General features: G+C 35.4%; 2 protein-coding genes across 2 annotated transcripts; one reads left to right on the forward strand and one right to left on the reverse strand.

The window, feature by feature from the left end:
- The first annotated feature begins 133 nt into the window (after positions 1 to 133).
- LOC116180210 (putative ATP-dependent RNA helicase TDRD12) lies at positions 134 to 7,655 on the forward strand. Its single transcript, XM_031500093.1, has 15 exons — positions 134 to 407; positions 456 to 888; positions 937 to 1,612; positions 1,757 to 2,144; positions 2,189 to 2,570; positions 2,617 to 2,808; positions 2,859 to 3,016; positions 3,114 to 3,242; positions 4,527 to 5,055; positions 5,105 to 5,582; positions 5,632 to 5,884; positions 6,417 to 6,753; positions 6,798 to 6,958; positions 7,008 to 7,210; positions 7,259 to 7,655. The coding sequence occupies exons 1-15, from the start codon at positions 267 to 269 to the stop codon at positions 7,578 to 7,580; spliced, it is 4,782 nt and encodes a 1,593-aa protein (XP_031355953.1). The 5' UTR covers positions 134 to 266; the 3' UTR covers positions 7,581 to 7,655.
- Positions 7,656 to 8,378: 723 nt separating this feature from the next.
- Positions 8,379 to 10,129, reverse strand: LOC116180211 (transcription initiation factor TFIID subunit 7). The gene is made up of 4 exons (XM_031500094.1): positions 9,825 to 10,129; positions 9,272 to 9,712; positions 8,841 to 9,219; positions 8,379 to 8,791 (listed from the first exon to the last, which is right to left on the reverse strand). The coding sequence occupies exons 1-4, from the start codon at positions 9,894 to 9,896 to the stop codon at positions 8,580 to 8,582; spliced, it is 1,104 nt and encodes a 367-aa protein (XP_031355954.1). The 5' UTR covers positions 9,897 to 10,129; the 3' UTR covers positions 8,379 to 8,579.
- Between the last annotated feature and the right edge of the window lie 2,002 nt (positions 10,130 to 12,131).

The following is a 12,131-nucleotide window of genomic DNA, read 5'->3' on the forward strand; positions in this document are numbered from 1 at the left end:
ATTTGGAAAAAGTGCATGTCTCGATATCCTCTTATCACCCAATTTTTTTTACATGGTCATGTAACACCATGTATACTATATTTTGCCTATATACTTGTGCACTTGCGCAATTGTGTATTGTTTTATGACTTTTATGTTTATATATTTTATGGTACGCGTGCTCGTGCAGGACTTTTGCTTTGGTTTTCATTACGAGTTGTGTCTTCAGAAAGGAGTTTTCCACAAGCTACAAACATTTAGATAGAAGTGAAGTAATGTTATAAAATATGGAAGTGATTGTAACGACATTCCTTAACCCGCACAAATTCTGGGTGTTTGAAGTAAATAACTTAAACCAACGGAATCGGTTGGAAAGGAGATTAGCTCACGGTGATTTCCCGCGTATTTCTGCGCCCAGTCTTGGACAGGTAAGAAATACAATAAAAGACTTCTCTGAATTTTCGTATTCCTCCCAGCTTGCCTTAGTTTACAAGGAAACCAAGTGGCACAGAGCCTTGGTCTTATCTGAAACCGCTCCATTTAGCTGTTGGTTAGTGGATTACGGGGTAGATCACACTGCGGATTCGGTGTATGAAATACTTCCAGAATTTGCTTGTACACCACCGTTAACAAAAAAAGCATCTTTGAATGATGTAGTGGGCTTGCATCGGGATTGCACACCAACAGGTGTACAGAATGTTGGCGAGATCACTTTTAGTCCTGGTAGCAAGAAACGAACGAATGACTACTTGGGAACTGCCGAAAAAGTATTATTTACATGTGTTAAAGAGATTGGAAACACTCATGTAGGAGAAATTACGATTATTACTTCAAAGATTTCTCTCGAATTATCGGAAATATTAATTAAGGAACAAGTGCTAATACGGGACCCAATTATGTTTTCAAAAGGTTTTTATCCGTTGTTGATAATTATAATTTTATTCACAGTTATTTCAGCTTTCAAAATGAATGGTGACGCAAAAGAGTTTGCATTGTTGAAGACATCACCGTGCAATCCCAAGATGTCGCATGACCATTTTGATAACGAACCTTTTTTGGGTGTGGGACGGGGTTGTTCTCGTACTTCTCAACATACTTTAAGCCCAAATCGATCGGTGTTATCATCAAGTGAAATTGATGATAACGTTAAGGATTCTCCTTATTCAGATTCTGATTTGATTTCTTCATCATCACAATTATCTAATAATACACATTTAAGTGATAATAATCCTAAAAGATTGACTATTAAGAAAAAATTAGAGGAATTTCTCGCTAATAAGTCGGCAGAAGTTGAAACTAATTCTCTAGGTAATGGCGAAGTGTCAGGTCTAAATAATGAATTGGAGGAGACAACTTCCTCACAGGAAAACCACGAATCCCGCGAACTTATGAGAAAGCATCTACTAAACAACTGCTCCTGTGAGCAGTGCCTTGGATGGAGCGAGGGCAATTTCTACTATAATGCCAGAAAGAAGATTAATGAAGTGAAAATGAAGAATCATAGACCTGTGAAACCTGAATTATTACTTAAAACGGAAGAAACAAGTGGAGTACCTGTAAAAATTAAATCTTCTTACAGTTCACATTGTGGAAAAATTGAACGTTCTGTTAAACCAACGGTTCTTGTGCATAGGTAAGCATTCCACTGATAAGTTGTTGCTACATTCCCACTCCAATGATCGTACTCTCTGTATTGTTCATTGTGGGAGGTGCGGACATCTTACTTTCAGAAACTAAGCTATCGTCCGATAGTTAAAAGTGCTCATAATTTTTTTAGTACCACCGTATTAACACCTGCAACTTCAATTACTGCCGCACCTTTCCACAAAGATATACATAAAGCGTTGCGATCGTATGAACACGTTTATAGCATTCAAGGATACGTTTGGCCTGCCGTAATGAGGCATCTGAATATTTGTATAATAGGGAAGAGAAATTCGGGGAAAACTTTGGCGTATCTGCCCGGGATTTGCTCATTTGAATTAGAAAGGCAGGAGCGTTATTCCGATTTACCCAAACGCACTGTAAGTCCGATTAGTCTACTTTTATGTCCCGGCATCGAAGTGGCCGAAAAAGTTTACCATTTAGTATTAAAACTATTAAAGGATGCGTCGCAAAAATCTTATGTTGCTCTTGCAGTCCCACCTGTTGATAAATATAGCTTGGTAAGTATGCATATGTATGAACTTTCCTAATCCCCCAATTTTAGAATCAATTTGAGAAGAGGGTTGACATATTGGTGGCAACCCCTGTAACGTTGTTATCGTTGCTTTCATCTAGAATTATTACTCTAAAACGTTTATGTCATTTAGTTATTGAAAAGGCAAACGTTGTCTTAGAAAGATTTAAGAAGGAAACTGAAGAGGTACTTAATGTAGTACAAAGTATGCTGTCCCATCGTAACTGTAACTACACAGTTCAGATGATTCTCACATCTGAAAAATGGACATATTCCATTGAAAATTTATCAAAGTCCTTGCATATTACACCAATAGTTTGTATTAGTTCGTACTTAGAAGCGGCAATGTATGGACGAGTGGATATCAATGTGCAGTTTTTAGAAGGCAAAGCGAAAATTGGAGCTCTTATAAGTAAGATAAGGTCTGTATGATCACGTCGCTTGTAAATCGGTTGTAGAAATCTTAAAAGGCAAATCTGATATCTGTCGTTCCATTGTTATATGTAATACGGATGATGAAATTAAAGAAGTTAAACAGTATTTGCTAATAGCGGGAATTAATTGTTTGTATATCACTGAAGATATGGAGATGGTGGAAATCAATAACATCGAATCTGCGTGGCAAAAAACAATTGGGGGAAAACATTTGGGTAATGTCTTTCTGTATAGAAGAACTATCTTAAGTATTTTCAATTTTTAGCTCTTTTTTGTACGGAAAATGTGTTCAGTTGTAACATCACTATTACCAGTGCTGTGATGCTTATTAATTATTCATTACCCGACACCTGGTCCGAATTTATTAATCGATTCAGGTGTATGATAGAGAACTACACTAGCCCTTTGGTTTCTGAGGCAAACGTATGTTAACTTGACATTGTACTCTTTTAGAAAGTCTATTGTCTCCTTGTGACAGATAAATGTGACCTAAACAACTTGTTTGATATTGCATTTTTAGGTTAATTGGACTCGATGTACCGCATACAGTTTTATGGATGAAACATGTGTAAGACAATTTCCGAAAGTTGTCCAGTTGATGAAGCGTTTAGGAGGAAAATTACCACAAGAGTTTCTTAATTATTACGAGGTAAATTTGGTTCCCTGCAAAACAAAATTGTCACTTTTTTTGTTAAAAGTTCAGGAAATTAAGTTGTAGTAAAGGGGTGTAATGTGACGAGTCATATGCAACTTTGTTTAAATTACTACCCTGTCATAATCAAGGTAATTTGGCAATTTCTTTTTTTGACAGGTATTACACAAACCAGAAAAATTCTAGGTTCATTACCATTCACATCATTTCGATCAATTCGCGATAGTCACATTTTTCTGGTTCTTTATGTAATATTACGTTAGCAAGATCGTCGCAAGGTGGTTAAAGTATGTGCAGAAATATCAAGGCCGGTGTGCTTTATCATCACTTACAAGGCTACTAGAGTCTATCATATATCTTTATTTTCAACCACATTTTTATAAGCCAAATAGAATGTAATAGTAATGAAGTGGTTCATTACCTACACTAAGGTCTTAAGGTACGTCACTGACGTGTGAAGCGTGGAGGTGAGGTATATGCGCGAGGCGCGTTGGTTATGAACCACTGACCAGCGAGGTTTGTATACTATTTTATTCACAATCCGTATTAAATAGGTAATATATAAAAAATTCCACTAGTGTCAGAGTAACATTGAAATCTAGTCAGCATTGGCGTGCAAGTCGGAAAGTACTTTGCCGACCATGACGAGGTTCGCAAAAGATGTTAAACAATTGCTCACATCCAAACTTCAAAACAGTTGGCAATTGAGATATTACGTATACGATTGTGAATAAACAAAATGTATAAACTATACAAGGTGAATTTTCCGATGTTTGTGGGGATCTGTGAAACTAGCAGAGATTGAGAGAGAGAGAGAGAGCAGAGACGATTAAATGGGGGACAGAATTGCAATTTTACCAGCTCAATTTAATGAGCTTTTAGTTTTTTGAAAAAAAAAATGCATGGTTAACTAGATATATCAAAAAGATTATTTTTTCGTTTTTTTTTGTCGTGCCTATTAATAGTTCTCTTATTATTAACATTAGAAAATATGTGTAAAGGAAAAAGTTGCAGATAATTATGGGCTCAATTTTTTATTTAAGCTCTAGTTTTTGAGTTAGGACGCAAACTCGTGTTTTTTTGAATAGAAATCGTAATTGGGTAGGACTTTACCAAAAAGGCCCTCTTTCAGCGTTTCTCATAACATATCACTTTCCGTTTGTTTATGTTGCATTGTTTAAGTAGTGTAGACTACAGAAGAATTCAAATTAGTTTATAATTACAAGAAGATACAAACATGTTTGTAATTTTCTGTGTCTCTTGATACATTTTCTGTTTTAGAAAACGCTTGAAGATGTTGAAGCAAAAAAGTTGGCACTCGGAATAAGTGTGTGTACAAAGCTAAAATTGTTTGGTAAATGCGAATTGTCATCATGTGAAATGCGCCACATCTTGTCCAAGAAGGTCGACTACTGTAGCAACTTGCCAAAAAATGGTACAATCAAATTTCGAGTTGCTCAGATCTACAGTGTCAATAGTTTCGGTATAAAAATACTCGAAGTTAAAGACGTTGACGGAAATTTGTGCCAATGGCAGTTGTATGACAATTTACAGGAGGAACTTAATGACACTTTGGCCAAGAAAAAGCAGTGCGTATTTGATGTAGACGTAGGTGCTTGGTACGCCTATCATGCGCTCAAAGATAATGTTTACCTTCGATGCTCTGTGCTTAAAATTACACATTTTGAGCAAATAACTAAGCGAGCAATGACCGTGTCAATACATTGCTTAGATACTGGTGCCAAGTTTGATGTTTCGTCCACATTTCTATACAAATTGCCGCCACAATTTAATAACATTCCTCCTCAAGGTACGTAATTTCACAGTCTGTTAGATTGTATTCATTCTCCTTTTTGTAGTGATCGATGTCTATTTGGCTAATGTTGTACCAACAGATTCTGACGATACCTGGAGCCATTATTGCAAATCAAAAGTGGAAAGTTTATTAACCGACGCAAATTATGACGAAGATGATGCATTTTTAATGGGCCGAATATTATTACAGTTGACAAATAATCTCTGGCTTGAGAATATGATAGTTTATCAAACCCTAGAAACAAGTGATCTAGAAGTAATTAAATTAAATTTACGCAAGGTTCTTTTACAACAAGGTATTGCTAACGTTAATGAAAATTCATTACATCTGCTGTACAACTTATGTAAAAAGTCTGACATTGTGTTACCAAGCTACGCACTAAATGTTGAACAAAAAACCATTAACAGACAGCCACAACCTCAATGGGCGCATTTGGACGATTCTGACTGTATTCAGGTTTTTATTAGCTACGTTGAATCCCCTTCCTTGTTCTATTTAAGAATTGTGAGATTTTACGATGTGTAAGCATAAAATCAGGTTATTGGCGTCGAGATAATTCACTGCTTGCAGGTTTGAGGATTTCCAGGAAGAGATACAAAAGAATCTACAAAAACCCTTCTATCCAGAAGTTGGGGAAATATTTACCAATAAATGTTGCTTGGTGAAAGATGCAATCGGTGGCGATTTTGCTCGTTGTATCGTAACCGAAGTGAAAGATGAGGTTGTGAAAGTATTTTTGGTAGATTATGGCAATTGTGAAACTGTTATGAAGTCAGAATTAAAACATTTACCTGACAAATATATTACAAAACTTCCATTCCAGGTAAAAGTGTTTGATACAGGGTCTTCAAACTTAAGTCGGCACTATTCCTAACTGAGACTGTCAGTGGTTTTCCTGTTTTCACCATTGTAATCGGCATAAGTCTAACTCGAGGTCTAACTTTACCGACCTTGTAATTTGAAGGCCCTGTATAAGTACATAGATTGAAGTTATGGTAATTAACGTAATGCATGTGTTATGTAGATAATTTGTGGAACAGCCTTTGAACTATAAATTGATCTTATTTGATTTTTTCCTGGTCAGTCATGTAGCTCTTAAACTAAATTTCATTATCGGTTTTTCCAGAATTGACTTGATCAATAGCATCGGTCTTTTTCATTCACAACCGTTTCTTATATTGTGTTTTGTTTGATTAGTCATTGTTATTATTTCACCCCACTTTCATTTCTATCTGTACTTGAAGAGAACGAAAACTAAACGAAATTTGTTCATCTTCACGAATTAAAGAATTAGATATGAAATCCTTTAAACGTGAGCCAAAAGCAGAAGGATAAAATTTAGTTACTTTCTGCAGGCTATTGAATGTCGTCTGTGGGGCATTGAACCAGATTGGGACATCTGGGACATCCATGCCATTGAAAGGCTGAAAGATTTAATGTTTGAACCAAACGAAAGTTATTTTCGAATTTTACACGCAAATGTTTATAAAAAAGAAGAGGCTGCAAGCACAGGCGGACTGAAATACGCAGTTGTAATTGCCGATGATTTTAACGGGAATCTTCTGGTAATCAACCAGGTGTTAATTGACGTGGGAATAGCAACCACTTTGCATGGTGAAGATATCGGTGAATTTTCTTATCGGAAGCAAATTTTAGATGAAGAAGAAGACAATGATTCCCTTCCGGAAATTGGTATTATGATCATATTCACTGCGTGCTCATATTTTTTTTTTTAGAACGAGAAATGACATTTGAAGAAATTAATCGAGAACAGAAGCGCCATGTGCAAAATGTGAGTGATGACTCATCCATTGAAGCGATTGAAGGGGTTTCAGATGAACCAGTATGGGACATCGTAATAAATCGATCCGAAGGATTTTTTAAAGAGCTTCTTAACGTAAGTAGTTTCATTTTATCTTTTCCGTAAAAATATATCGCCACTTTAGATAAAAGATACCTGCCCACCTACGACTTCAACATCTACTTTACCGGCACTACCGGCACCAAGAAGCAGTTCCTTACAAGATCATTTTACTCCACATGTTATTTGGTATCAGACAGATACTCACATTAAACTTAAGATTGCAATACCCTGCCTAGAAAAGTGTGAAATTAATGTGATTCGAAAGAACGCATTCATTTTTGAAGGGTATATATTTTATGCTTAATGCTTAATTAGTGCCTTTATTGCTTTTAGGATAACCACTAGCGGAAAATCTTATACTTTAAAGATATTCCTGCATGACCATGTTTTAAAGGAATTTGAGTACAAATTAACTGGTCAAGATTGCAAGGTTAGTTTAACAAAGAAGATACCGGTAGCTTGGCCCAAATTAGTTCTCGGAGAAAAATCACGGAATATTAGCTATGATTATACGAAGTATGATGACGAAAAACAGAGAACGTTTCTCGATCTGGGTGGTGACCACCCAGATGAGATTCCTGATGACGAAGAGGAAATGGTTGTATATACTGGATCTGAATATTCTAGCGGTTCAGACTCTGAAGAGTTTGACTGACGATTGAAGACTGATGTATTTTTATATTTTTATTTGTTACATTTCTTTCGATTTGAATAAATGAGTTACCTTTTATAATGCGAATAACAGGTCATCTTACTAAGTTTCGGAATTTAATTTTGACTAGCACCATATGGATACTATAATTTTTATGGATCGCGGTGAACCTCTATCTGCAACCCTCATCGGGTTACTGATGGGTGGTTTTTTGCGCTGTCCGCACTGGCGCGGCGCGGTTCGCGACTGGACAATGTTGCAAATGTAGACTTAAAGGGAGGCGATTTAAATTTTTAATCTAGTAGGTGGCAGCACTATGCCCAATTTTCATCGTAATTTTTATGAAAACTAGATAAAATTATAAATAAAAACAAGACATGTGAATATAGCGATTAATTAAAACCATTCCCAATTCAAATTATAATTTCTTTGTACATAGTAATTAACAATGTTAAAAGATATCAAAATTTCGTTATCGTAGGCCCAAAATTTACAACAAAAAAGTCAAATATTCATTATGTCATAATAGACATCCACTTTATAGATTAGTTAGTGGAGCTATATTTGTATACCTAGATGTCGCATCAACCACCATCACGTCGAAAGTTCATTTCACGTCTTTTCAATGAACAAATGCAAACAAAATTACAAGAATTTTACATGTAAAGGGTACAATAATCTTGCAAACATATTTACGTTTGCATTTTTACAGAGCGATCTATCACAGAATAGCTAGGTACATTATAAAAATTGCGACAAAAGTACTTATAGTGCTGCTACCTACTTAAATAAAACTTTAAATCATGTAAAATAGCAAATTTAATTGCATATATCACATACTCAATTTGTCAAAACAGTTTATACTAGAAATTTCAATTTATGTGCCACACAAGTGAATAACAATATCTTCTGTGCCCAAAACTAGATTTTTTCAAAGGATCCTATGGAATTGCATACGTAATATAATTTCATAAAAATGTAAATATAAAAATATATAGCGCTCTATAAATGTCCTTGCTTTAAAATTTGTTGCAATTCATACTGTTCCTGCTCCTTATCAAGTTGTTCCTGCAATAGTCTGTCTAATATATCTTGGAACCGTTGGCGGAGTGCCAAATTTTCCAAGTTTTCGATTTCAATCTCCTGCTGTAATCTACGATTTTTTAGATCCGCCAACTCCATATCTAACTCCTCCAATCGAGATTCGATGGACGCTAAACGAAATGTAAAGGTGTATTATGAACAATACCTAAATTTACTTACACTTGGATAAATTTTGAGTGCTGTACTGTATATTGGAAGGCGGAGGAGGATGATAATAATCCATAAGCGGTGAATTTGCGATTTCTCCAAACATTTCGCTCGAAAATTCAGTATAAATTTTGCTGTTCATAGAAGTGTTCATAACGGAATTTGAATCGGTTAAGTGACTATCTTCGGCGGAATTTTGACTAGTTTCGTCTAATTCTAAAACATTAACGTGCGTATCCTCCTCTTCCGAATCACTAACAGCACCACCAAATATATCATCCTCGGCAACATTTTGACTGTTAGACTCAATTGGTTCCTTTTTAATAACGACGGTGCCACGATTTATACGATTTTCATCATCTTCATTAATTACTTCCCACTTAATACCTAACTACAAAAACAAAAGTTCTATTACGAAATTTATATTGGAAATAACCACATACAGCGTCATTGTCGCTACGAATTAGTCGTTTAACTTCCTTCTCAATCTCGGGTGCTTCGACGTACTTTTTTTTCAATGTTTTTCTAAACCTTCGCTTGCGAACATTTTTTGCTGGCGGTGTTATGCCGTGCGGCCACAGGTACTTTTTATCCACTTTGTTAGGATCTTTCTTCTTTTTCTGTGGCGAATCTTCGTCAACTGTCGGATCGTCTTCTTCTTTACATATTAACATTTGACAAATATCTGCCGTTTTATAAAACCCCTTCGAGTCTATCGTCTTCAGAGATTCTACAATTGTGGGTAAATCGACAACTTTAGCATTCATCAAATAGTGGTCGACTCGCACTTCTCCGTGTCGCAAATCGTCATCGATTTTGATTGCAAACCTATCTTTCAAAGTGTTACTATTGTGTATTGCATCGCGAAGTAATCGGGCTGGTTCCTGTAAATAAAATGTGACGTTAAATTGACACCAAAGGCGATTTACGATAATTCAACCGGGTGAAACCGGTTGAATTATCGCAAATCCCCAAAGATGAACAACGGTATGCTACTTCAGGTAGACGTAATATGAATTGCGACTCCAATTCAGCTGGAGAATCTCCATCTATACCTCCACGATACATTGAACAATTTTTAGGTGGAGGGACAACAGGACAATAAGTTAAAAATCTATCGCAGACTGTGGTTTACTAATTAACCTGGTTCATTGTTTCTGACTACAACAGATAATTTTGTACTTGGTAATTTTATTATTATGTTATTAATGTATTTAAACAATGGTTATGGTCACTGGTCACAGACCATAAAAATATCATATCAACAGACCGGAGACCACGTTGTGGTTATGATTGTTTTTTTTTTGTGGTTTGATTGATTTTGATATTCGTTAATAATTATTACAGTTTTCTACTATGAGGTCAAGTTGCAATGCAAAGTATGTTTCGTGAATTTACGCGGGATGGCGACTATAAAGAACGAAGGCACCGGGACTTATGATCTTTGCCGGGACATTTACAAAAATATTATTGCGGCTTTTTCAATTCTTTAGATTTTAGAAAATTTCCATTATTGGATCATGCCTGAACATGTTTTGCGAATTCGATTTATTGCTGAATTTTTGATAAAATAATGAGAAGTACCTACAACTGAAAGTTAACTAATTCGCACATCAATAAATGAGAAACAAAAATTTTCTTTCAATTGATGTCATTATAAACCCGCTAAAGTTAACATGGGGACCAACGATCTTTTTCCCATGTTTACCCAATCACTGCAAAAATATTGGAATACCTACCGACAAAGTTAAAAAAATATGTTTGATCTTTTCCTTTAGTGAACCGAAAAGAATAAGAGCAATTAATACCAAATCGCGTTAAAATTAAAACTACATTCATTAACTTCTTACCATGGACTACTATGACTAACAAACAAATTTTGGGAAACTTTAATGAAGGTTTGGTAATTATGTACCTAACAAAAATATTCTCTGATTTCAAAAATGTTCAGGTGTTACCTACTATATTTACTATTTTATTGGTAGTGCATTCAAAAATTATCGAAATCGTGATAAGCTATACAATTGTAGCACAAATTTTACGAATTAGTAACTACATTAACGTGGGCATGGGCATTTTGTGTAAATTTTGTTGTTTTGTGTAATTTGCTTTTAAAAAAAATTAAGAAGGCAATTTGAAACCCACAATTTAAATATCCTAATCAAATTTCTTACTCACATGGGGAAGAAGTTGATTAGGTCAAGATTGTATTCATGTCATTATAAACAGTTAATGATGCTATACAGTTTAACAATACCTTTCCCGGCCTATTTTTACTCGGTGAACTATCATTTTGAAAATGTATTCCTACAATGCAATTTGTTTCAATTAAACTTTTGTTTAAAACATGTATCTAGACCTACTCGATTTATTTCTGTATCTTATTTATTTGTCCATGTTTTTCGGTACGCTACTGAAATATCATGTTGAGATTAGGTTTATTACCTATATTTCTGACGGATCAATAAAGGGGACTAAGGAAAATGGGCTTTGTCAATTTTTCAAGATCAGTAGGCGTGCTAATAATTATAATATATTAGTAATAATCATAATTATATGGCGTCGGGATGTGACGACCCCATCGGCCGTCACTTGGTGATGCAATCAGTCACGCTTCGCCAATTTTTGTCGTGTAGAGGCCATAAAAGGCGATCGAAGGACTGCAGGAACGACGAGTCCCAGTCCCACCACCTTTTTCGCATTTTATACCTACGTTATTTTGTTGTTGTTTATTGTGCAGGTGGTTGCCTCCTCTGCCTTTTGAATTAAAACTATAGTTCCACAAGGTAGTTACTATTAATAGTTTCACTTTTCCGAGTGTATGAACATGAATAGTTAGTTACGTGATGGATATTCTGTGTTCAAACTTCCGCTCTTAGAATCTGAAATGGCATTTAATGTAGCGCAACTGATAATAGAATTTCCCCCGAATCTCATTAAAATAATGTAGGCATATCGATTACATTTTTACATTTTATCTTCCCCCAACCTCATATAAATGCGGTACCTATTCATATGCAGTGTGTGCACATACAAATAAAGTACATATATCGCTTGTCGACATAAATTAGCACCACATATAGGGGAAATGAAGGGAATGGAATTTTGAATCCTAGGCACTGCAAGTAAAGTCTAACGTGGACCTTATAAATTGTGTCAAGTCAATTATACTACTCTCCTTCGAAGATTTTCTATACCGAGTTTTGAACTATGAACGGAATGTTTAGAGTGAAAACCTAAACTAAATTGGGTTTTACACTGAGATCGAATAAGCCTAATTTTTGTTCCGGCGTAAGCTTACGT

The sequence above is a fragment of the Photinus pyralis genome, unplaced genomic scaffold (genome assembly GCF_008802855.1).
Source record: "Photinus pyralis isolate 1611_PpyrPB1 unplaced genomic scaffold, Ppyr1.3 Ppyr1.4_LG9, whole genome shotgun sequence".
NCBI classification, from domain to species: Eukaryota; Metazoa; Arthropoda; class Insecta; order Coleoptera; family Lampyridae; genus Photinus; species Photinus pyralis.